Source organism: Rhinolophus ferrumequinum, chromosome 22, assembly GCF_004115265.2.
Source record: "Rhinolophus ferrumequinum isolate MPI-CBG mRhiFer1 chromosome 22, mRhiFer1_v1.p, whole genome shotgun sequence".
In the NCBI taxonomy this organism is placed as follows: domain Eukaryota; kingdom Metazoa; phylum Chordata; class Mammalia; order Chiroptera; family Rhinolophidae; genus Rhinolophus; species Rhinolophus ferrumequinum.
This window is the reverse complement of record NC_046305.1, coordinates 10,298,467-10,326,109: the sequence shown is the minus strand read 5'-3', so window position 1 is coordinate 10,326,109 and position 27,643 is coordinate 10,298,467. Positions and strand designations below refer to the sequence as shown.

The 27,643-nt window shown below is 42.3% G+C and overlaps 1 protein-coding gene across 1 annotated transcript in view; it reads right to left on the bottom strand.

The window, feature by feature from the left end:
* Nucleotides 1-27,643, bottom strand: part of PAPPA2 (pappalysin 2) — a 220,107-nt gene that overhangs the window by 165,747 nt on the left and 26,717 nt on the right. Inside the window, 1 exon segment of the mRNA XM_033092004.1 lies at nt 25,971-27,042. Within this exon segment, the coding sequence (XP_032947895.1) occupies nt 25,971-27,042 (1,072 nt within the window).

The window sequence follows — 27,643 nt, the reverse complement described above, 5'->3', positions numbered from 1 at the left end:
CTTTTACCTTCTCAGCCAAGGTTCTTCAGAGACTTCATCTCTGTCACCTCCTATTCACTCGTCACCAACGGTCACTTGTATTTCACTTCCCCATGTCACGAAATTTGCCAATGATTGTGCCATATTCTCGAATCCAAATGAGATTGTCTGTCCTTATTCTCCTAGACCTCAGTACTGCACCTGATTTTACTCCATTCTCTTTTTCTGTTAAATAGCTTTATTGAGCTAGAATTCATACAATAAACAAGTTGCCCATTTAAGTGACAATTCAATGTTTTTCGTATACTTACAGATAATGTGCAACTGTCACTGAAGTCAATTTTAGAATATTTTTATTACCACAAAAAGAAACCCTGTATCCTTTAGCTGTTATCTCCCTATAGACCAATACTCTCCAGCTCTAAGTAACCACTAATCTGTTTTTTAGTCTCTATAGATTTGCCTATTCTGGACATTTCATATAGATGGAATCTTATAATATGTGGTCTTTTGTGACTGGCTTCCTTCACTTAGCATACTGTTTTCAAGTTCCATCCATGTTGTAGCATGTACCAGTACTTTATTCCTTTATAATGCTAAATAATATTCCATTGTATAGCTATATCACATTTATCAACCCTGTAATCCTTCAAGAAATCCTCTCCTGATATTCTGTGACACCACAGCCTCCTGGATTTCCTCCACCTGCGTTTCCCCAGTTTCTTCAAAGGGCTTCTCTTGCAACTCTTCACCAACTCTTCATAACTGCCTGGTGTTCACATTTTACAAACTCTCCCTGGATGAATTCATCAAAATCCATGGCAGCAACTGTCACCAATCTGTTGATCACTGTCAAAACAATATCCATGGTCCACATACCGTTTTCTAAGTTTTAAACTGCATATTCAATGCTCTACTGGACATTTTTACCTAGGTGTACCTCTGAGCATTTCAAATTCAGTGAGTCCAAAGTTGAATTTCTCGCTCACCTCCACTCTTCACTCCCAAACCAGCTATTTCTCCTCAATTCTTTCTTATGGTGAATGGTGTTTGCCATTTAGTCTGTGCCATGAACAAACGAGCCTTCCGTTCTCTCAGGCCCCGCCCATTTTCCATCAGTTCCCAAAGCCAGTACAGTCCTTACTGCCCCTCATGCATCTATCTTCTTCTCCCCACCTTTATTGTCACTACCTTGGTTTACTTTAAGCATTTGTCATTTAGTCTGAGAATTACCAAAATCACTTCTACAGCATCCCCTTCCAACCCATTCTCCATATTGCGACAAAATGCTAATCTTCTAACATCTTTTTAAAAACTGTCAATAGTTCCCTATAGTTTAGTACACGAGGGTTTTCACTATCTCCTCCTTGCCTAATTCTCTGGCATCAAGAGCTTTTTCCCTGATACATTTTTTGCACCAGCTTTATACTCCTCAATTTCCATTTCACAGCCATGTGCTCTTGTACTAAGTTCTTATTTTGCCTAGAATATATTTATTTATAAAAACAAATATTTATTTTATAGTAAAAATATGTAAACGACAGTTAGTTAGGTAAAGGCAGAACTATATTAACACATATATTAATAACCTTTATGTAAATAACTCATCAATCAAAGTTCCCCACCAAGGAAGCGTTCTCTAACTTCCCTGTCTGATGCAGATAACTCTCCTGGCTGCTGTGATTAAGTACCGACCCCAGTGTATTGCAAACCTTTGAAGGCAGGACCTACCAAAATTTAACTTTGTGTCCCCTGAGAGCTTAGCACATTGGTTGGCATATGTTTGAGCCTCAATAATATTTTTGCAATCTTACATCTTTTGTTTTCCAGGAAGCTTTCTTTCTTTTGGTTCCCAGTCTTCTGGGGGAGATCTACCCAAGTGCTTCTAGAATATAACTGACATAATACTCTGTCATAACACCTATTGCATCGCGTGATAACTATCGTGTTTGTCTTCGTATCCCAGGGTCCTTCCCAAAGCCTGGGACATAGCAGATATTCAATCAATACTTGCTTAATTAAAGAATATACAAATTAGAATGAATACATGGATAAAAGCCTTCATCATTAGAGCCAGCCTCTGCCATATGCCCCAGTCCTGATCATCAGACTCATACCTGTGTCACTGTCCCTACCTTCATTTCCTCGTGACCTACTAAGTACCTGAAGCACACACAGACTTGGACCTCTGACCCCTTTCAGGGTCTGAAATTCTAAATTCCATCTTGATATCCAAGACTCTCACAGTCTCACCTGATACCAGTTGCCCACCTGCATGTCTGGACGCCCAAGGACTCCTACATATATGCTGAAATTTGCCATCATCCCTGTGATCATGCACTTGGATATCCCGTTATTTAATATTTTGAGCTGTCATTAAATGACACGTAAGGTTACATTTCCTTTTAACAAAGAACAAATTCTTATTTGGCTGAAATCATGAAAATAATATTCTATTTATGGGATTTCAGGCATTATCGGCTGGTGGGAGAAACCGCTTTCTGATGGACTAAGTCCCTTTGAATTTATACCACTCGTGTGTCCACATACATCCACCTACTCAAAAGGAAGCTGGCTCCGATATCGTGTGCAACCTTCTGTTAGTATCAGAGGGAGTTATTGGAGTCAATGTCTCTCTCTGGGAAAATACTATAAACCGCAACAGATGGGGGTCAGGTTGGTCTGTTTACACCCATCCTGGTTGCTTTCCCACTGCTGGTGAAGGCCTTAAGGTTTACGGGTAGCATAAATTGCAAGTGCAGCCTAGGGTTCCATATTCAGCTCTTAACATAAAAGACCTGTCAAACGCAATACATCTTGTGAAGTGCAGAACCAGAAAGAAAAATTGAATTTTATCTGTAAGCAATCTCTTTAAAAATAGAAGACTGCAAATCCTTATTCAGCAACTGAGAGACACTTTCAATTCCAGATGATAAACCAAATGAAAAGGCAAATACAAGACTATCTTTTTTTAAAAGAAACTTTAAAAACCGGCCTACACAGACCCATTATATCTTCTTCTACCTTGCTTGAATTGATCAACCAGAGCTCAATCTGTCCTTGCGTATTTTCAAGAGATAGGAATCATTCAAAGAAAATATCCAATAGTAATCAAATATTAGCATTATAAAACATATATGCAAAGGGTGCTAAAAAATGTACACACATTTTAAGAAAGGAAAAAAACTGTATTAAAATTGTAATACTCAATATATACTGATAACAAAAGATGAATACAAGTCATGTGTATATATTTTTTGACATCCCTGGTATATTCACAAAAGTCTTTTGTTCTCTATTTTATATTTTTATATAACATAGTAAAATATTTTAAACAATATAAATATAATGTCATATTCTATTTATTAGTTAGATTATAAAGCTAATCATCATTAGATCACTCCTTTGCATATATTCTCAATTGCCTTGCCTTTACCTCCTCCTATTTCATTGTACACCCTTGGCAAAACCCCAAACCTCGTTAAATCAACATTTCCAGAGACCTGCCTGCACCCAAGTAGTTTAAGGTAACCAGAATAAAACACACAAACACGCTGTCTGGACTGACTCAATTTAAATGTGTAGCCTTTAATCTCAAGTGCGCTCTTATGCTGCCCAGATCCTACTACACTCCCCTCGTCCATTCACCCTGCTGTTCGCCTCAGAATTATGCCACATCTTCTTTCCTCCCCTCAAAACTCCAACACCTTCCTCCTCACACCCTCACTCTCAGTTGATTACCTTAATGCCTCTTTCACAAGGAAACAGAACTGAGAAGAACATTCGAACAAGCTCCCACCATCCCATCTAACCCGCTTCTGCCACCAGACCCTGATGCTCTGCTTGTCCCCCTGTTACGTGAGGACGCTGGCCAGGCTCTGACCTAACACCAGCCCTGTACTGTACCCTAGATGCTCTCGTCCCCTCTCGTCTTCTCTAGGACCTCCCTCAGCAGTTCCCTGCAGGACTGATTACATTTTTAAAGGGCATCCTCCAGCTTCCAAGATCATGTCCCTTATAAGTTTTCCTTAGAAGGAAGGATAAATTGCACTACCAAAAATGGATTTCGAAAACAATGCAAGTAACACTTGTGTCTAGATTCTTTTTCAAAGAATAACATCAAAATCACATTCAGTGTATACACCGCCAAGCAAATTAAGGCAGAAACTGGAGGCAGGGGCAAGAGCCTGATGGACGGGGAATGGGGCGGTCTGAGTCCAGTCCTTGCGCTTTGGGTACTGCCCTGAACTTCTCTCGGTCTCAAAGCATTAGACTTAGAGACCTTTGAGGTCCCATCCAACTCTCAGATTCTTATCTAGCACTTGCATTCTTTCAGACAGTCAGCTTTTTTGAAAACAATATATGGTAACGAGTTGTTGACTTATTCCAACTAATTGTTTCCAGAACAACTGGTTATTTGATAATACTTTGGGCTTGATGCCAAACCAGGGGATACATACAGACACGGTCTTAGGTCAAATCTACACGGCGGAAGTGAGTTGGCTAATTAACAGGGAGATGTACCTTCCCGGTGGTTGCACCCCTGCGAAAACAGTGCTGACCCTTCTCTTGGTACCGGCAGCATAGGTTTGAATGTACAGGCCTGAATCATTAAAGAAATAGGAAGGAATAAAGGAAGCTCCTCAGATATAAGAGGAAAAACAGCTGTGATCTGCAGGCTACCCACACATACACTCTTATTGCCAAAAAATATATTATTTCTATCTCTGAGCACCTGGCCCAGAAATGTAGCGAGATTTTTCATCACCCTGTGTTGTCTGGACATGAAGCGGCCAGCTGTCCTGCCTAAACCTTGTTGTAATTACACACTTTCTTCTCTTCTTCATCCCCCAATATCCTCATTTTTGATCTCCATGTGAAATACATTCAGATATAACTACTGAGAAGGATTTCCAAAACACTAAGTTTTATTTTTTAATCCAATCATATTTTAAATGGCCGCTAATGGGAAATCCTTTTGCAAAATAAATAACCACCCTTGATATTTTTCCATTTGGCTTTTCTGAAAGAGAGACATGGGTGAACGTTATAACTCATTCAGACATTTCCACCCAAAGGATAGAAAGCAGGCATACACTGCAGTCATCTCAGCCACAGAAATGTTAAAAAGAAAACTCTCAACATTATTCTTTAACTCATCTATGTATGTTTTATAAACTCTTGTCGATGTGTCACATTTTTTATAATAAAGAATAAATTACCACCAATTCCATTTTTGAAACACATTTGACTCCTTGTACTTTTCAGTTTGGGAAAACAGTGGGGTGAGAACATGGGAAGGGGACCCATACTTAAACAATTATGGATTGTACCCCTAATGTATTGGTCTAGTATTCTTATACGACTGATCGTGTGTGTGAGTGTGCATTTTATAAGGGTTGGGGACTACATATTTATCCACTAATTCATTGCTTCAGTCATTGACTGAAAACCTATTCCACGTCAGGCACAGTACCATGCAGTAGAGATACAAAGAGGGACAACACATGAGCTCTAATCCGTAGGAGTAGGTGGTCGATCTAGTGCTAGAAGGCCTTTCCAACTGGCCAGAAAACAGCCCTTCCCTGCTTTCCCCACTCCTCCAAGAGGAAGGTTCTGACACTCTTCTCCTGTTGTATCACTCTCTAGGTGTCAAACCGACCACCCAGACAGGAGTTCTGTTGGCGGCCTCAGGACCGACGGAGAGTGGGATCGATTGTGCTGTCAGACTCAGCGTCCATCAGGCACAGCGAGCCCTCGGCTTCCTACCCCTGTGATATTTACCAGTATCTACTGGCCACGTTCCCCTCGTAGCACTGGCCTTGAACCCCTCCTTCCAGCTGGGTTGCCCACTGACCACGGCCCTATTTTGGTTTGAGTGATCTCTCAGCATGTGGACCCCAACGACCTCCCCTGTGAGGTATGTTCAGTGTCCTTCAGACTGAGCTGTCTATTGCTGATGCCCACTCGTCCCCACCAAGCACCCTCTTCCTGCCCTCAGAGGGGCCCTCCCTGCCACTCAGTTAAGTCCCCCAATCCCAGCCCTGCCAAGCTGTCACTGTCTCTGCCTTTCTCCTGAGCCGTGTCAGTAGGCTTTGCTCCCAATCCCCCTAAAATCATTCTGACAATGCAATAAATATAACAGAGGTGCTTATAGAGTGACAGGAAAACACAGAAGAAGGACTGGGGATGGGGATGGGAGTGAAGGAAAGAACTACGACTTAATAAGACGTGTACCAGATGAAGGAGCAAAGAACTATTCCAACAAGGGAGGAACAACTTCAAAGGGGTAACTATGGGAAGAAGCCTGACATGTTTGGAAAACGATGAGACGTTTTGCGCACTCAAGGAATGATAAGAGATGAGAATAGAATGGCAGATCAGAGGGAAATGAAGAAAGGTCTTACATGCCTTACTAATAAAAATGTGCCCTATTCGGCACGCATTTAATTTATTCTTGTCACAATGCTGATGAAGAAACTGACCTGAACCAAAGTAGCATACGCTGTTATTTGGGGATTAGTGTGGGCTCACTCTCATAATGTGTGAGGCTTAGCAACCAAGGAACTCTGAGCCCTTCAGGTACGACTTTAACCATATGCACCACTTCCCTGGATAGGTGATGGAAGCAAGTAGAACACCTGTCCAGGTGTCCAGTGATTTTAACGGACTTTTTTAAGGTCACCAAGTAAAGGAAGGAGCCCAGGAGATGCTCAGCAAACTACTGATGGACTACATTTCAATTGAATCAGACAAAAATCTGACTTTTGGGGAAATCTCCCCTGAGTTCTGTACGCTCGATTCTATTTCTTTGAGAGCCAGGACAGCTCTCTCTCCTGCTCCCTGTAGAAAAGGCAGCTGTTCAGGGAGGGAAGGCTTCAGCAGGGACAGCCCCAGGTGAAATGAGGACTGGCTGTTTTCTCGGCCCAACCATAATGAAGGTTGGCTCCCACTCTCCCTGGCACTGCTGGAGTTTACACTATTCACTTCAATGGTCTTCTGGTTGCCAGAGCCTCTTCATTGCCCAGCGGTCTACACAGCCAACAGTGAGTGAATCATCAGACACACACGGACCTGTTCACCTCCCTGAAGCAGAGACACACTGACTCAACTGGCCGAGAGGATGAGAAAGGGAAAAACAGCAGGCCAGAGAGTGGGGATCAAAAAGGGAGTTCTTGAGACAGATGTCAAATGATTGCAACAATAATAAAGGAAACCAAATAGCTCAAGCTATTAATTTGGTTCATGACTTCCCTTATCATTTGAGTCCATTGTTATTTCTCTCGGACTTAGGTGGGCATAACTGGAGTTGAGGAGAGCAGATGATTTTAGAAGTTTTGTTAAATTGGACAGAGCACACCATCATGTTTTGTCAAGTCTCTGTACCTCAGCTATGCTCAGCATCAAGACCCAACTTCAGAAGGAAACCTGCATTCTTATGGTTTACCATCACCAAATTTGTTGGTAATAGCATTTGCTTCAAGATACCTTGATATCGAACACAAGAAAAATTGCTTGATAAGTGACTTCTGGGGACAGTCCTTAGCCTTAGGTAATAATTCCGGGCCCATTAGCTCTTTAGAGATCACCGTCCACCTCCTTAGATCACGGTTTGCATATTTATACCTTCAACAAATTTATTTAGCACAAATGTACTGAGTACCTACCATGTTCTCTATGCAAGACGATACAAGGCAAACTGTGAAAGATTCTGGTTGTTTCTTCTATCAAATGAGGATAATACTCAACTCTCAGAATGGCAACTAAATTACACAAGAATGTAAAATGCACTTACTTCAGTGCCAACACAAAATCAGGGCTTAACAGTCATTTCCTTCTATTATGAACGTACAAAGATAAAGTGGTATACTTCTCTTCCCTCAAGGAACTCACAGTATCGGCTTTGCCTAAAATCTGTAAACTAAAGATGAACTACACCTCCTCCATCTTTCACGGGCGATTATCCAGGTCTACATTAATTCTCAGCATTCTGGGCTGAGAACCCCGTGGGAGCTTTCTTCTGCATGCATGCTAGACCCTAATTCTACCACCCCGTTTAGGTGTTAAAAAAAAAAAACAAAAAAAAAAACCTGTGGAATGTTTGGTTTTTTGTTTTGTTTTGTTTTTTGTTTTTTTACTTTTACCTATGGAATGTTTTCTAAAGGTTAAGTATAATTGACTAATGAGGACACCACAAAGAGGCCATCAAGTGACGACTGACGTGAATAACAGCTCTGGCTCAAGACACTTCATAATTTGTAGAAAGTGTTCGTAACTATTACTTTTAAAAGAGAGAAAGACAGAAAGGCAGAGAGAGCAATATTTCCTGGTATGAGGTGGTATTATGTCCCCTAGGGGCAGCTGCTACAATAGACAAGCTACTGATCCCAATTTTGAGCCCTCACTAACAGAGGAGGTCCCTCACGGGAGTGGCCAGTGCCAGAGAAAAGAAATCGCTTCCATCAACTGGTCCTTTCTGGAGTTTTGAAAGGAAATTTAATCTTTATTGCTAAGAAATTGGCTTTGCCTAAAACAACCGCCAGTGTTTTTCACTTTTTCATTTTTCAGGTTGTTATTTTAATATAAGGCCCCATGCACTAAATTACTTGGAAAGGTGAAGCCTGATTGGGAAGTACGGATTAGAAATTAATAAGGATACTGATCACGCCAAACATTAGGTTTGGGCGCCAGGGTGCCAGGGGTGACAGCTGTGAGAATAGCAGATGTGACCACCAGGTAGGATGCCCCCTTCGTCCATTTCTGCACCGAGGCCTCCACTGGGTTTCTAGGTGAACTCATTACATTCTTCCTAATATTAATTAGACTTGTCGTCTTCCATTACAGTGAATGCTTGTTGAGCTTAAAAAACAAAACAACTACTCAATCTGGGGACATCCAGAAGACCCGAAGTAACTTTCAGATCAATGAGTCACCGGATGTCCTCACCCTCTGAAGAACAGACTGAGTTATTAGCATATCCACGAAGCACTATTTCTCCCTCTTATGAATATACTAATGATGGATTCTTCTAGTCTTTTGACAACTCCTTTAGGCCTAGAGTTTCCTGTTGCTGTTGTCTTCTTCACGTAGGAGCCACTTTGTTGTCCCACCTTTGTTCCTCCCTCTTGATCTCCCTCTGTAGAATCTTTCATCTCTTTTCTAGTATCTCTATACCTGTAGGCATAGTGTGCTGTTAGAATTGACTGCATAGGATATTATTATGCTTTCAGCAGGAAAATATGAAAAAGGAGAAATTAAATAATATCTATCTTGAGACAATATACTGGTACAAGAATTTTAAATGCAAATAAAAGTGTATTTTATTTTTTGTCCTCAATCCCTTCTGATAGTATTTGCTTACGGAATACACTTCTATAAATTGAGTCTCACCTGCAGTGTCTTACCATTTTCTTCCATTACCTAAAGAAATTTGACAGTGCCAGGCAGTAATCTGACACCTCGAGAATGAATTGGGTAAATCTGGTCCCAAGAGCCACTTACTTACCAAAAGATGTATTAACAGAAACAGGGCAATGAAAGTCTTCCAGGAACATGTGCTTAGCAAGTACCTTTACTATATATATATGGCTACCAGGAGGCATTTTCATTGGTGAACTAGCCCTCAGTATATGGCCCCTTCTAGGAATGGCCATGAAGTCTCAAAGTGTCTACTGCTTATATGTCTCTCTTCAGAGAGAAGCAACTTCACACAATTTTCTTTATGTTTCGCAAAACCATCTGCTTCGACTGAATTAACTATTATGTTGGCCATAAGTGATTGGATCAGGGATCAGTGTGTGAATTGCAAGTTACCCCATAAAAATGTTCCATACTGGATTGTGACCCATTGAGCCGATTAGATCTTCTCGGCTTGGGGATGGTGAAGGTATGGGGAGGAGGATAAAACTGAACATCAAACAGAAGTTCTGGAGCCACCCCTCCAAACTAGCATCCTCACACTAATTCTGATTACTTGAGGCCACCAAGACTTGTGATAGAGCTAAACTCAAACCGTCCTGATAATTAATTCAGATGAGTCATTACAACTGATAAGATGTCCCGATTCCCTAAGAAGCAGCACCTCTTCGATCTCCTATTGAAGTTTTTGATTTGGGGGCTTCTCCACACACTATAGTTTACTCGGAACAGGACCTATTCATTGCTTCGAAACCCTGCTTACACACAGCATTGAACGTCCTACCTGCCTGAGCAGGACCGTGCATGAGACTTGACAGGAAGAAAATATATTCTCAAAGGATGTGTTTAATTTCTGGGCCCCCTTTCAAGTTTCCATGGGAATAATAGAGGTCATTCAACAGGCTTCAAGTAAGACTAGCCTAACGTCAGCTACTGCCACGGTACAGCACAGCCCGGTTAATAGACCTTCCACATCTCTAAGTAAATGGTCACGGGGGATTCACCATGTGGCAAAGGATGGGCTATCTGATCTCTACCTCATCACCCCACCCTCCCGACCCTGGGTTGGGTTAAAGATTTACCCATTCTCCAAAACAGAAGAATACTGCCAGCTCTGGAAAAATGATATGGCTTTCTCAGTCCACTCTTCGTTAGAAATTTTTCCTTATTTCCAAACTTCTCCTGTGGCAACGACAACGAAGCAAGGGCACCTGGCTCTTCGTTCTTTTGAAATGGGGACTTGCACGCTGCTCTCCATGCCAACTGCAAAGACTTCATCACCAAGCCAGCAGCCTCCCAGGGTGCCCAGCTAAGGATGCCACAGAGTCAGCCCATTTTGACTTCCTGGGGTCACATTACCCAGGATGACGGGCACCTCTGAGCTTTATTCTCATTCTGAACTTTAGTTCACATCCTTTTTTGATCAATATCTTTATTTTTCTCCTTCTCCAACATCATCTACTCTATGAATGATTGTATAATCTGAAACTAGTAGACCAGATAAGCATATGGCCACATGGGCAAGGGAGTTTAGTAAAGAATCTGTCATTTCAAACTTCTCCTTCTGACCCTCAAAAGATAGTTTTGAGGCTCTGGAGTAAAGCAGAGCCATACAATGAAATAGGGAAACTGAGGCAGAGACTTCGAGGTAGCATCTTTTGCCTCCTGCCTAGCAGCTTGAATAATTGAGTGCAGCTGGAGAAAGAACTAGTAGTCAGACAACCTCCTCTTGGGTTATCCAACCAGATAATCCACTAGCTTTGTGACTTGAGACAAGCTTCCTCACCCACAAAATAAAATTAAAAAAGTAACACCACACCACACCACATCACACCGTAACATAGTTGAACTAAATCATCTCTAAGATCGGTTATAACATTCCACGACGCTGAATTCTAGTCAGCTCGTGTCCTTGAGAATTGACCTTGGTTCCACCTCCTTAGCGACTCACAGCATCTGTTTTCAGAGTCACCTTCTCTCACAACAACTCTGGAAAGGAGGAAATGGGGTTAGACTCATAAGTGTCCTTCCAATTTCAGCACATGAAGACTGACTGGAACGAGGCTACTCTGAGCAATCGCCGCACTCCTCAAGCCCCTACGTTGTCAGCAATGCCCTCCCTCTTGAGAGCCAGCTGTCTCCTCTTTACCAACCACGCCAAGGCTACCAGCCAGGCCAGGCCTCTCTGCTCATATGTCTGCATCACCCTCACCTCCTTCCCTCAGGCTCAGACAGAGATGCGTCCTTTCTTCAGTTCAAGCCTGCATTGGAGCCCAGGTCCTGAATCCCTTTCTCTCCTACCTCCACAGAATGAGTAAGATGCAAAAGAGGCCACTGTGACTTTTTAAAAATCCCCTTTATACTGGCTCCTCAATTAAGCAGGGAGAAACTTACCATCCCATACTTAAATGGGAACCAGGCCATTTTGCCATCTCGCTCATTGCCCTCTCCTCCCCAAGCTTTGGATGTGCTCAAGGTTGCTGATGTCCCTCATAAAAGCTGGTGCCCAGAACTGAGCACAGACTCCAGACAGAGCCTGATCGGGATGGTGTCTGGAGGGACTGTCTCCTCCAGCCATCTGAACACTCTATCCCTTTTAACAGAGCCCACAATTGTTGGCGTATTTGTAATGGCCACCTCTCCATACGAAGCTTGTGCTCGTCATTATTTTCACATAGATGACTTCACACACAAATATCCACCAGCTTGGTTTAGGCTTTTTTTTTTTTTTTTTAATATCCTAAAATCTAAGTTCCTCCCTGTAAATTTCCATGGTGTTATGATGAGCCCAGCATGCTTTAAATTTTGACATATAGAATTTTGAATCCCTACCTCTGTCATAGTCCTAAGTGCTACGACCCCCACAATTTTGGAGCATTTATTCGGCGGGCAATTCTGAGTATCTCCTGGGTACCGAGCATGGATGGCAGACACAGGCCTTCCTGACCCATACATTTTCTTGAAAGCACAGTGAAGAGAAGATGCTCGTGGTACTCAGATTTGCATTTTCACATTCACACACGAAAGAGGCGGGGAGATACAGCACAGATTCCCTCAGGGCCAGGGTGAGTACTGTCTCATGCTTTCTGCTCCCACACAAGGCATCATCTTGCCCCTGTAAATTCCACCCTGAGATGGATACTTCGTTCACATCTTTTTCAGTCATTTGTTCTATATCTCCTTGAGGACGTCCACCATCTCTCCAAACTTGCTTTTGAACCCAACGCCATGGCTCACCAAACATTTTCACTTATGAAGTATATTCAATTTGCAAAGCACTTTCCACAGGTATTACCTCATTTGAACTGCAAGGTAGCCTTTTGAGATAGACAGGGCAGGGAGGCACTTCTCTACACGGTCTCCATTAATAGCATTCCACCGCTTGCTAAGTCCTTCCATTGCTCAAGGCCTACTGCAGCTTTCCAACTCGTCGAAAGTAAAAGCTAAAATCCACACAATGGCCTGATAGGCTTGTGACCTCTCCCTACCAGTTAATCTCTGCTTAATTCAGTCTACTCGAGCCATGGTGCCTCCGTGTTGTTCCCTCTGCCGGGAAGTTCCCAGATTCTATGTGGCTCCATCCCATACTTCCTTCAGATATTTACTCAAATGGCATCTTCACAGTAAGCTGTTTTTCTGGACACCCTTTATCTTGCTTCCACAGTAAGCACTCCCTGTGCTTCTTTCCACAGTGTGTATCACCATCTGACATATCATGTATTCACTTGCTATTTTATTTGCTGATTGCCTGTCTCCGCACACTAGACTATAAATTCCATGGAAAAAAGGGATTTTTTTTTCTTTACAACAGTATCGGCAGTGTCTAAAAGAGTGTTTGGCCTAGAATAGGTGCTCAATTAACATTTGTTGAGTATCAATTAATATGAGTATAAATACGAATGAACATATGATTAGAGTATGTGGCCACGCTGGAGTTAGGACTAGAATCCAGTTCTACTCAGTTTTAATTTCCTAGTTCTTTGCACTACGCTACGATAAATTCCCTAATCGTTTTCAACCTGTTACCCTACCCTGCTAGACTACGGCAAGAGATGACACGGTCATCTTCCTGCCTCCAACCTCCCTGGTTCCTAACACTGATTCTGCATGTGACCTCCAAATTAGTGGTCTGGAGAAGTACTTCCTTTGCTGGTATAAAGAGTTTAGAAGCTTCCCTCCACCGATCATCCCTCCACTGAAAACAACTAAGGCTTCTTAATAAAATACAAACATAAATTTTAAATGCATCACAAGGCTGAAAGGAAAGGTAATCTTCAGAGCCCACATACAAAGGGAGAACAGGAATCCAGAAAAGTAAATGTGTTCTGAAGCCAGTGGCTTCCCTGAGGGCTCTGCCCATTTCTAGTGACCTAGAACTTCAGTTTGGCAGCCTTGTGAGAATCTTGGATAAGCAGCAAAATCTAGGGCTTAGCCAAGGTGGGGAGTTTTAGAGCCTCACATAAGTCGGGACTCTCAAGGACTATACCATCAATAAAACAAAGCACCCAAAAAAATTTTAAAGCCCAGGTCATCAAGAGGCACAGCAAGGAAACTTACATTCCCCAACTTTGACCCAATATGTAAGGTGAAAATCTCCCCCTTGGAAATAACCATACCAGCCCTCACATGTTTGCACCCAAAATTCATAACACCCTATGGTCTAAAAACCCTCCTGCCAATTATGTACATTTAAAGTGGTTGCATATTAGTACTGCCCCCAGGCAACTGGCAGAAGTAAAAGGGCATATCTTCAATCAGTCAAGGCCAGAAAATAATTTGACAGGTAAAGTTTCAAGGACTATGTGCTCACAATCAAAAATCATAAAGCACACATGAGGAAACAAGGCACCATGAGCAAGAGCCAGAAAAATAACAAACAACAGAATCCGACAAGCTAATATAAAATACAAAAGAAGCATGCTTAATATATTTTAATTAAACTTCTTATTTTGAAATAATTGCAGATTCACATGCACTTGTAAGAAATATTACAGAATAATACTGAATATCCTTTACCCAGTTTCCCCAATGAGAACAGCTTAAAATTATAATACACTATCCCAACCAGGATACTGACAGTGATGGAATCCACAAATGTGGTTCGGATTTCCCCAGTACTAATTTGCATGTGTTGAATTCGATGCAATTTGATCACATGTTTAAATTCATGTATCTGTCAACTTAATAAGTTTTTTAAAATCAAAGACAATATCCAAAGTATAAATAGGTAACACAAACTGATTTTAAAATGACTAGGCAGATATGGAAATTAAATAAATAGAACTCACAGTAATGAAAAGTATACGAATAAAAATTTTTTAAATTGTTTGTGGGTTCTAAGAGCAAGTTAGAAACCTGATAAATCAACTGAGCAATAAATCAAAATATAGTTACTCAAAACGCAACACAGCGGCAAAGATCGAAAAATTGAAGAGATGTTAAAGAGACATGGAGTACAGAATGAAAAGGAGTAATATATATTTAATGCAGGAGATAATAAAAAAATAATACTGGGGGTGCCAAAAAAATGTACACACATGACTTGTATTCATTTTTTTGTTATCGGTACATATTGAGTATTACAATTTTAATACAGTTTGTTCCTTTCTTAAAATATGTATACATTTTTTGGTACCCTCTGTATATTTGAAGAGATATGACTGATAATTTCTCAGTTATGATGATGAGTGCTCAGAGTCAGGAATGACAATAAATCTCAAACACAATAATAAAGAAAATCTACATCAAAATATCACAGCAAAACTGCAGAATACTGAAGACAAAGAAAAGATGTTGAAAACAGCCAAAGGAAAAAAGCAAATTAAATACAAATGAATGACAATTACATAGCTGACTTTTCCACAGTGTTAATGGAAACCAGGAGACTGTGGTATAATATCTTGATAAGAGAAAGCAAAAAGCCAATCTAAAATTGCATACCTAGAAAAGTTATCTTTTAAGAACTTTGGTAAATAAAGACATTTTCATAGAAATGAAAATTAAGAAAGCATATGCCTAGCAAACATTTAATAACAAAAATTGCAAAAAAAAAATGTCTTTCAGGGATAATAATAAGCAAACTGATCCCAGAAGGAAGATCTAAAATTCAATAGAGATGAAAACTGTTAAGCCAGACATATATTAAAACAGATGTCTATCTATCTATGGATAAATACCTTTGTACATATCCCATGGCTCCCAATTGCTTAATGTTCAAATCCCTTAGCCCAACATCTAAGGCCTTCCCAACATACATTTTCTAATGTTCTCTTTTTCTTACTCTTCCCTAGGAAATGTCCCCTCCTTTCAAATTGCTTTCACAGTGGCCTGGATATATTTGCATATGACGATCTGTACTTTGGTTCCTATCTTTGCCCTTGCCTAATAAACTCTCTGATCTTGACTATTCGTTTTTATAAACAAATATTTACTATATACCCACTCTGAGCTAAGTTCTTTGCTAGGAGTGTAAGGCTTATACCTGACACACAGGATACAGTATAGAACAGTGAGTAATAACACACGCTGTGAAGTCAGATTTTTGATCCCTGTTCTGCCTCTGCAATGTGATAGCTATTTATCTAAATCTCCGTTTTCTTATATATAAAATGAAGATAATCATAATACTTGCTACTTGGAGCTGTTATGAGCATTAAATAAGACAATTCATCAAAAGTGCTTTGTTTCATTGGTGAGAGAGAGAGACAGGCAGACAGACACAGCTATATGAGTAGGAATACCAAGGTCTAAGGAAATTATGCCTGTCAGGAGTTTCATCCCCAAGAAGTAAAAATAAAAACCAGCTCACTCTATTCAGAGTGTTGGCAGCACCTGAGAGAAGATTGTCCTGGGAGCCCTGAGGAATTGAATTCTCCCTGCTGTCCTGCTCCTTTGGCCACAGTTGCTTGAACGCCAGGCTGGCCAGAAACCTATGACTTCTGGCATGACATATAAAGAGGACTCAGGCCAATTCACGCTGACTATTTCCAGAATTTGAACCTTAATTTGAACCTTCAGATTCTGCAAGAAACTTGAGATAATTAGCAATGAGATATGAATCTGAAGAGAAGACACAGTGAGAAAAAGCAGGAGCCAGAGCAAGCCAAGTGTAGTTTTAAACTAAAGCTCTAAGGGGACAGAAAGGATGGGCAGTGGTGTAAACTGGTAACAAGATATGAATGGTGCAGAGGCACTAAGACATAGGGAACCCTGCAGCCTTTGAAAGAAATGGACCTGCCTCAGTCCCTGGCAGGTGTCTAGTTCCACTTCCAGCCCCCATGTCAATAAGCCCATTTCCTTTCGTTGACTTGAGTGAGTCTCTGGTGTTTACAACCACAAAAGCCTAACTGAAAATGCTGGGTAAGAACCTTGGCTAATCTGCAACGTCATCCCAAAGACGTTGTATCTTGTCAGACGGAGCTATATATCCTTTTGGGGGGTCTCCTCTTTCTCTCAGTCACTGTCTCCCCAACTAATGAGGATCCCTCTTGCTTCCTGCCTATTGTAAATGACTAGTTCTGTGATCCTCCAAACTTACTCCGTGTTTCATGCTCAGAGCCATTTGGGAACTCAACTACTCCATGTGACAATGAATAAAACTGCTTACAGCCGTTCCCTCCCCAGCTAACATATTCACACTTCATGGGAATCTTTCGTTATTTCCACTTCCTTCAGAATACGGCAATTCCACCACAGTAACAAGACCACTTGGAGGGATTACTCGAGAGAGATGCTGAATGCCCTTTTGTTCGGTACAGAGTATACTCTACCCTCCCCAAACCCTTGCCAACACTATCCTTCCCCCACGTCATTAACTTTTCATAGACAGACAGATAAATTCATTTGAAAAATATCAGTTGAGTACTTCCAATGTCACAAGACTATAAACAAAGAGCCGAGAGTCTTGTGCAAGAGACAGACAGCAACGGGCAATCACAATATAGTATGAAAAACATGCACTCGGGTAGAGGTTGGCAAACTTTCACTGTAAAGGGCCAAATAGTAAATGAAATATTTTAGGTTTTGTGGGACGCACAGTCTCTGTTGTAACTACACAACTCTGCCACATGAAAGCAGCCATAGACAACGTGTAAACAAGTGGATTCCAATAGAAGTGCATTCCAATAAAATTATATTTACAAAAACAGGTGGTAGGCTAAATTTGGTCCACAGGCCATAGTTTGCCAACCACCATACGAGGGTAGGAACATTCCTTTATTCAAAATTATTTGTTGAATACTTCTTAGTCTATCCCTTTTGCTGTTCTAAGTGAGAGGGTATAACAGTAATCCAAACATACAAAAACCCCTTCTCTAATGGAACTTATATTCTACCGGAGAAGATGGACATAAACAAAATTATGTGTGTGTGTGTGTGTGTGTGTGTGTGTGTGTGTATACGCACATCATTAATAGAAAATTTTAAAAAGAAAAATAAAACAGAAACCATTAAGAGTCAAAGGAGCGTGTGAAATTTTAGATGAAGTCACCCGAGAAGGCTTCACCAAAGGTGACTTTAAAAAAGCAAAAAACTGTAAGGAAGTGGGAAAACTAGCCATGCAGAAAACTAGAGGAAGAACCTTCGAGCAGAGTGAAAAGCCACTCAAAAGTTCATGTGGTAGGAGTATGTGTGCCAAATCAAGGGGCAGTGAGAAGGCTAACGTGGCTGGAATGGAGTAAACAAAGGGGAGCACAGTAAAAGGGGAGGCCACTGAAGCAAGCGGTGCCAGATCAGGTAGGGTCTGGCAGGTCCTGGTAATACTATTGGCTTTGACTCTGAAGGAGCTGGGAGGCTGCTGGAGAATTCTAGACAGAGGAATGACTTGATCTGGGTTACACTCTAACTGGATTACTCTGGCTGCTTCCTTAAAAACAGACTGGGGGAGGGGGTGCAAGAGTAAAAGCCAGGAGACTGGAAAGGAGGCTGTTACAATAATACAGAGGCGGGACAGTGAGGCCTGAGCAGAGTGGGGCCAGCAGGGCGCGAGAAGTGACACAAATGAGACAGTTAATTCCCACTGGAGGACAAAGAGGAATGTTCTCAGGATGGAGGAAGTGACATCCTAACTGAGACTTAAAGGAGAGGTAGGATTCATCCAAGTATCAAGCAGGGAAATCAGGTCTATATAGTAGGCAGAGCTGCCCGTGAAAAGTCAGACACACACTGGGGTTCAGGAAATTCATGAGTCAGCAGCTTCTTCCAGCTCTGGAAGACACTCTGTGGAAACAAATCCTAAAAAAAAAAAAAAAAAGAAAAGAAAGAAAGAAAGAAAGAAAAGAAAAGAAAAGAAAAGAAAAGAAAAGAAAAGAAAAGAAAAGAAAAGAAAAGAAAAGAAATAAATCCTGATGTCCAGACTAACTATATGCCTTACCCACACCCCAACTTACTTCTCTGGGTTAGGGGAAGATCTAATAAGATTCAAATTTTATTCAGTCACTAAAGTAACATATAAACAGGATTCCTAAAGAAAAAGAGAGAGAGAGAGAGGGAGAGAGAAAGAGAGAAGGAAGGAAGGAAGGAAGGAAGGAAGGAAGGAAGGAAGGAAGGAAGGAAGGAAGGAAGGAAGGAAGGAAGAAAGAAATGTTTGTAAGCATGCAGCTGTTTTTTAGATCCCTCAGCTGAAATTCTAGGAAGGGATCCCTAAATGAAATCATCTGAGACAGACTGGCACCTGGCCAGAGTACCAGGGCCAGCACCCCAACTCCTAGGAAAATGCCCAAGTGTCTTGAACTTGAATGTAGTTGGAGACTAGGGTCTCTCCTAAAAATGTTCTAAGAGGAAATATTTTTAACCCAGACACACCACCTGGTTCAGTCACAAGTCTGTCTATTTGGCTAAGAAATAACCATGAAAAGGAGGAAAACAACCTCACCCTTCTCACCTGGGAAGGGAAGTTCACTGAGCCAGGTGAAGAGAGAAACTGGATTTCATTTACTCTATTATATGGCACCTACTGGGACTGGGGAAAAACTGGCCTGTTGGAAAACGAACAGAAGACATTTCTATTTGTACGAAAACTGTCTGAGCTTACCTGCAAGGTGTTCTCTTATGTCTTCTTGCCTATTCTCTTTGTCAGGTGAAATGAGTATAAGAAGGTGAGACCTGTCTCTTTAGAGTTTGCATGCTTGCGCGTTTTGAAGTGGAGGGATTGAGAAGTAGTCTTGCTGTTCAGTTTTAACGTTTCTCCTCCATTGCTTTGCTCTCTGCCCTCTTCTACCCCTTACACTTATTTTCCCCCGCGTATATTTTTTTTGGCTGCAGGGAACTTTGAATCCCAACTTCAAAAGAAACCTCTAATGAAGTCTGGCTGATGTTTAACAGACCTGCCACTGCCGGGGCCCAGCCTAATCTTTCCTTTGGCTCAGTAGCCACAGAAGGTAGGTGAGCAAAGCACAGCTAACCCCCGGCACCCAGGTCTGTGCAGCACCAAGTTCTCCACCTGTTCCCTTTCGTGTCCCGTGTACCTTCCCTCCTGCCCCAGGACACACACCTTGTAGTGTACCACTGCAGAAACCACCCGCTCCATGCCCATGCGGGGCCCCTGCCAGCCCACCCTCTTAAGGACACTTTTAGAGGGAAGTGGGCCATGTCCTAGCATGTCTTTGTACAGCAGTTCTTCTGCCCTCAAATGCCCCAGCAGCAAAATTCAAGGAATAGAGAAGAGACAGTGAGTCACCAACACACAGAGACCTTAGCCCACCACAGGCTTCAGAAAATGAGGGCATCCCTCTGTCTGCTTCACAGCATGCTCTGACACTCGGTGATTGATGGCTTGCTTAAACTCTGCGCAGCCATTTGTTTTTATTTGGTGATTTTTCTCTGCATGATAATATTATGAAATCTGACACATAGAAACCAAAACAGAGAGGCAAGTCCACTGTTCCAGATTTGGCTGGATGCTAAGCTCAACCCTGACGTGAAAAGGAGAGAAAGAACAAGAGATGGAAAGTAGGTTCGGCAGCAAGGAATCCTTCATCTCTGAGATGTAATTTTACAGGGAAAAATGACAGAAGCAATTCATGACCAAAAAGAAGCTGAAGCCTGCAACGATGAGGAACGCTGGTTTCCCTTAGGGCAGAGACAGTCCCTCAGCTCAGCTTCCTAGGATGCACCATAAGGAATAAGGACTAGTCAATGACACTTGTGATTTCACTGAGGTGGACTCTCAACCCCCTTCCTTCCTCAGCTCTTGCAGACCGCCTCTCAGGGAAGCTACCATGTAGGAATAGACATCTGGCCTATGTAGCCTTCTCTACCCAAGCCAAGTTCCTCTGTCTTAGTAATTCTGTTCAACTGGCTGGGTAATGTATCTATAATTCATATCTCCTTCTGACCAGCCCCAAATCTGATAAATACTCGCCCTTTGATAGGCCCATCTGGGTTACAGATGTTTGATGCTGGATTCCTCAGGCACTCTCCTCCTCTCAGAGCCTTTGGGATAGCAACGTCTTTGGGCTAGATTTCTGGTTTCTTGCTGCGGGGGGGGGGAAGGGGGGATGTTGAGTAGGATCTGAGAAATAAGGAGGATTGTTCATACACCAATCGTTGTACCTGCATGTTAGTAATCTATTGATAGGTGCACCCCCACTTCCCACTGAACTGTTGTGCTCCCGAGTAGTAGGATTCTGCGCCTGGCACACTCTGTTGTTCAGTAAATGTCTGGCAAAACATTTGTTGAAGTTGGAGCCCCTTCAGAGTCACAATCTAATGGAATTGTGAGCTGGAGTTCTGTGATTTAATTGTACGAATGGGATGTTACAGATGGGTAACTCAGTTCAGAGACAAGCAAGAACGACACAGCTCACCGGCCCTCACAGAATTCCAAAGAGCGATGTCTCCAGGAATCCAAAGTCCTTTCAAATGATCCAAGCCACGGCACAGAAAAGCACTCTACACCCCCTGCTCTGCTTGTAACGCCTCAGCCTGTATTTAAATCCAGGAAATTTAGATGAAATTATTAAACCCCTCCATTAAGGTGTTAGCACTTACTCTTTATATAGTCTTTCTACTTGTCCCTCTGCTTAGCTTACTGTATCTGGCACATCATAGAATAATTGTTTTTCAAAATATGGTTCTTGCCGATAAGAGTTATAAAAAAAAAAAATTAAATATTTTTAACAATAAAATTTCAAACAAGGCAGAAGGTGGGGGAGGGGAAAATCCTGTAATGAAATAAATATAAGGGAGTTGGGAACGAGAAAACCTCTCCTCTCCACCATGTTCTGCCTTCAGATTTCTTCCTCCAAAAGAGGAGATTCATATATAATTTTCGTTTTTCAGTTCATCCTAAGTATAGATGTAAAAGTTAGGTTCCTACTGCGAAAAAGCTCCAGACTTTTGAGGAAATCCTCCAACATGAAAAACAGACAAGAATTAAGAAAAAAAAGGAAAAAGAAAACATGACTACAGATCAATCAGATATAGTGCATACAAAAAAATTCAGAATGGATCTAATTTTTAGCATCAAAAAAGGGTTGCATCCTTAAAATAAAAATAGATTAATACAGAAAGTCAAATAATAATAAGGTCTTAAAACTATGATTGCTAAAATGAAAACAATTTAATAGAAGAGCTGGAAGATAAACTCAAGGAAATCTCTAAAAAAAGTAATAACAAAATAACAAAGAGATAGCTCATGTGAGAGAAAAAAGACAGAGAATTTCCATCTTTAGGAGATTCAGGGTGGGAAAATAGAGAAAACTAAATTTTTAAAAATCAAAGTAATAATTTAATACAACTTGCCAGAGATGAGGGGCATGAATGTTGAAATTGAGAGGACCACCGAGTGCTCAACAAAAGCAGAATAAAAGGCCAACCCTAAAAAACATATATCATTATATCCCAAAATAATAAGTCTAAGATTTTAAACAATTTTTAAAAGAAAAAAAAAATCCACTTCTTAAAATACACACCACTGTTAGAATAGAAGCTAAAGACAATTAATAAATTTCTTCAAAAGTTGTTTTTTTGTTGTTTTCTTTTGTTTTTTGAGAGTAATGTTTTACAACCCCAAATTTTACACCAAGACAAACTATCAGTATTGTGTAAAGGCAAAATAAAAACATTTTGCATAATGCATTGTCATAAAAAGTTACCTAAAACACCCTTTCTTAGAAAGTTACTTAAGGAGGTTTTCCAGTAAAATAAGGTCATAAATTAAGAGATATTCATGCAACTCAGGACACAGTGGCTCCAGTTCAAAAAAAAAGGAAAGCAATAAAGATGTTCCAGGATGACAACTATGCAGCAGACCTAAAGATAACTGGGGAAGATTGAAAGCGGAGAAGAAAAGAGAATTAACTATAATAGAAGGGAGAGCAACCAAGTGTTAAAAATTTTTTTTAAAAGACATTAGATATCAAAAAAAAGAAGAAGGAAGGAGGGAAATAAAAAAGTGAGGGAGGGAGGAAATAGAGACTCAAGGGGTAGAGGGAGGGTGGGAAGAAACTATGCAAGAAAAAATATATAATAATAGAATAATATCTTGTTCTGCAACAAAAAATATTTCACATTCATGATATTGTGTGTGTGTGTATGTATTTGATTCAACTGAAAATAGTAAAAAAACTATATTGAAAAGAGAGAGGGGAGAGGGGGGAGACAATGGAAGAGTAAAGTCTCATCTTTATCATAAGAACAAGCCAATGCATAATGTTTAAAATTGATGAATAAGTAATATGATATTTAGAGATATGGAGGTAGTCACCAGAACAGATAGGGAAAATGATTAAATATGGGAGCAAGGCCAAAGAGTGGAAAAGGATGGGAAGAGTTAAGCAGGGCACTATTATACTTTCTTACATATTTTGGTACAATTTGATATTTTTAAACATGAACATTACTTTGATTTAAACATTTTTAACACTCAAAAAGTATAAACAGTTCCTTTTATTCCATAAAACTGAGTTTTGCATGCAGGGGTAAGAAGGTTTGCAATACTTCTGGGTCTACAGATAAAAAGGGATTGAGTTACCATGGCAACTCTGCAGGGAGTACGTGGAATAAGTTATAAACACCCAGATAAGGGCAGTGGCAGCAGGGATTTAGAGAGATAAAGGGCCACACTAAGGAGATTGATGCCTGGGTACCTTGAAAGACAGCTCTCTCGGTCAGGGCAGCGGGCTATTTTAATTAACTTGCAGGCAAATGAGAACAAGCCAGATTTCCCTTTCTTTTTGGAGATCCTAAGAGTTGGCAACCACTGTTATTAGTGAGGTTTAGCTTCTGCTTAAGGTTATCAAAATCTAAAAACCAAACTCAAACAGAATCTTTCCTGTGTGGGTATTTCTGGTAATGGGATCAGTTCCTGCACACCGTTATATAAACAAAGGCTTCCCAACTGTCAGTTCTAATATTGATAATCGTAACTAATGTTAGTTTAGAACTATTTTTGCGCGTTGAAAACTTTAGTTACCAAGCACTTTCCTGTACCTTATTTCATTTGATTCACAAAACAACCCTAGGATATAGGTAACGAAGTATTACTGCAATCATCCCCATTTTACAGACAAGACATCTGTGTTTCAGAAAGTGACTTGCACAACTTACAAAGCTAATTAAGTAGTAAGAACTCTCGAATTCAACTGAGTCCCCTTATGCCCAATTGTCATGCAGGGTGTCATGCGGGGTCTCTGGCCCTGTTCCCCTCAAAAGAACGCAAGATATGGTTAGGCCAAAAAGGAACACCCACGGAGCCATAGACAGGGGAGTCATACCGCTATATTCTTGCTGGCAGCTGGGTTGGAGACACAGGAAGCAGGAGCCACACGATACACAACCCGCCATCCAGTTCTCTGCCAACCAACCAACCCCCTTGCTTATTGCAATCTGCGCTTGCTAGCTTAGCCACAGCAGTTATATCAGTGGCTAGTGGCTAACCGGTGACAGCTGATGGCCAATTAGTCACAGCTGATGGCCATCTACTACCCGAGCCAGCACCTTTCCATGTGAGGCCGGGAGCCTAGAAACTGCTCTCTGGGACTCTGTCCCCACACCGATCTTATACTCAATCCTTGACAACACATACCTGAACTATAGGCCAACCTATTAACTGGTGTTAACTGACTGCCCACATACAGGGACCCCATGAATTTCTATGCAAATTGTGACCAACAAACAAAGGCAGCCATCTAGGTGTCCGGTGGGAGCTGAGATCCAGCCCTCCCACCACCCAACAATACCAACACTCCACCCCAGCTCAAGTGTAAGCCTTTTCATAATTTATACGAAGGAACCAATTATGTAATAGGGAAGTCTTGCCCACATACACAAATTAACAAGTTTACCACCCATCTCTCTCCTTTCTTACTTCCCTCTAACACTCCCCAACCCTTGCATGGACCATCAAATGGAAATCCTCTTATTGCTTTCTGTCTCACATCGAAGACACATCGGGTCCATTCCATTCATTAAAATAAACATGAGATAAGCAACTAGGTGTCAGCTGCTGTTCTACACACTGGGAATGTCATGATTAACAAGACACGTGATTTCATGCAGCTGCTATTCCAGGCAGGGGAACACAAACCAATGGACAAGAAAAACATCAGAAGTGATCAGTGTTCTACAGAGAATTAAAATTAGTTGACATAATAGTGACTGATTAGCTGATTTAAATTGGGGGATCAGGAAAGGCCTCTCAAAAGTGATATTTAAGCAGATATTGGAACGGCAAGAGAAAACTCACCAAGGGGAAGATCCAGGAAAAGAGGATTCTGAGAAGATAAAACAGCAAATGCAAAGCCATGAGGTAGGAACAAGTTCAATCTGCTCAACGGAACAGAAAAGAGTCTGGGAGGCTTGCAGCGTGGGTGGGGAAGGTGTGGAGGGAGCAAGCTGGAGGGTACGCAGGGGTCTGATCGCAGCAGAGCCTGTGAGCCAGGCAGAGAGTTTGCATTCTATTCTAGGGACAGCGGGGGTGACATTTTCAGAAGGGAATAACAGGATCTGATTTACCTTTTACAAAAGATCCTTCTGGGCGCTACGTGGAGAATAAAATTTAATGAGGCAAAATAGGAAGGTTCCAGTTGCCTAAAGGAAACTCGTGGTTAGATGTAGACTATCTTGTGTTCACAAAGCTGCTGAACTGTTCCAACTGCACCAGACACGAAGCGCACACCAGGCCTCCACATGGACTGGTGTTACTTTGCTGGGAACCTGAGCCTGCAGGAAGAGTGCTCATGGATCACTGCTGCTGACTGGTTTCTACCTCGGTAAACCCTGTTTGTTCTCTGGAAGGAAGCAATAGCCTGGCTTCCTCCACAGGCTGAGTTGTCCAGGTGCCTCAAACACCTGGTACATATGTCATCAGGTGCATTTCAACTATGGACACAGCCATCTGCTCCACAGACCGTGAATTCTGTGAGGGCTGTCCGTTGTCCTCGTCGTCTCTGTGTCCCTAATCACTTAACACAGCATCTAGTACTTCACGAAAGCACAGTGATGTCTGGTGGATGGTGTAGGTTTTCCTGAGGGATTATGTGTACTATCTTTGGTCTCCAGAATCCACCAAGAGAAAACAAGGCTAGAAATGCACCCGAAAAGAAGGACCCCCCCCCCGAGATCCAGTCCCTTACCTGTTGGGCGAGTCCGGGTCGAAGCAGGTTTTGCGCACGTCGGCCACCTCAGGGTCACAGCAATCGCCGTCGTCAAAGTCATTCAGCATGTTGTTGCACTCCACGTGGCAGAGCCCATCCCTGCGGTTCCAGGAGTAGCAGCGGCCCTGCAGGCGGCAGTCACCGCCGTCATAGCCCGTGAGTGGGTGCTCGCACTCGGGGTCACAGTGGTCGTTGCCAATCTTGCTGGGCTCACAGTTGACAAGCACGGCCCGGGAGCGCAGGGTGGAGTTGTGGACCCGGTGGACGCTCAGCTGCCACGTAATGTTGTAGCGGCTGAAGGCGTCATTCAGAGCCGCGTGCTGCCGGCTGATCTGCTCCTCACTCACGGTGGGGTTCAGGCCCTCGTCGTCACAAATGTTCACCACCTGGTAGCGTATCGCCTTCTCTCCCCGTAGGGGCCAGTGCCCATTGTACTGGGAGATCAGTTCTACGTTGTCACAAGCCGTTTGCCCACAGAGTGGGGGCTGCAATGGTGACAGGAGCTCGGGCTCCGGCTCAAAGCCCTGGAGAACCTCAAGCCGTGGGTACTTCTCATCTCGAAAGGGGGCCCACTGTTCTTCCAGGGGCTCGAAACTGGCTGTGAGGATCAGGGTGGCCAACTGCTCCTCCATGCTTGGGTACCGAGGACCGTGCTGGAGGTGGCTTTGGGAGAGGGCCGTGGACCAGAAGACCAGTGTGCCCAGGTGTCCACGGAAATGGTGGCCTTTCTCAGAGCTGTCCCCACCCAGGAGCAAAGAGCGGCAAGACGCCATGAAGGGGCTGTTCAGGGGACCAGACTGGTCTAGACTACTTGCCACCTGAGTGCCATCCACATACAGGGCCATACGCCGTCCGTCGTAAGTGGCTGCCACATGGGTCCACGTGCGTGGTTGGTAGCGACTGTGGCCAATCACCACGGTGGCTTTCTTCATGCGGTCAGTGCGAAGGGAGAAGAAGAAACGAGGATCTCGCCTTCTCATGTCCTTCCCGGAGCGGATTCCCAGGGCCCAGCCCTTGTCACAGACAGTGTGGGAGCAGTTATCAAACACACCTGGGAAAGAAGGAAGAGTCGAGGGGAGAAATACCAGATACAAAGGGGGACGGAGAAAGGGAAAAGAAAACCCACGTGAATAGCAAGAAGGCAGACTTTTCATGAGAAAACAATTGCGTGATACAGATTTCCCACCTGAGCTGCCTGTCCAGTACCCTGTATCAGGCGGCTCTGGCTACATATATCACTGAAAGGAATCTGATTGGAGATTCCATCAACTTTAACTCATTTTAGTGTTTTTAAGTAACCAAATTGGACGTTGTAAAGGAGATGTCTAATGCAAGTGACAACCATCCTCTAGTACTTTGTCACAAATGCTCTTTATGCTGACTTTGAGTCCACGCTTTTCTTCCCCTGATCCTTATTCCTTTCCTTTTCCTCAAAGCCATAAGGGAAGTCACAGCTTTTACAAAGGACAGAAATCTCCTATGTCCTCCAAAGTTCATTTTCCCTACCGAATATTGAAATGATGATTCTAATGGGGGGGGAACAAGGTGTTGGGGAATCAGGGGGTCCCATCAGAGAAGACTGTAACGTCCCAGGTGTCATTCCCAACCCTCTCTTCCCTCTAGTGTCCCTCTAAGGGCCAGGACACCCATCC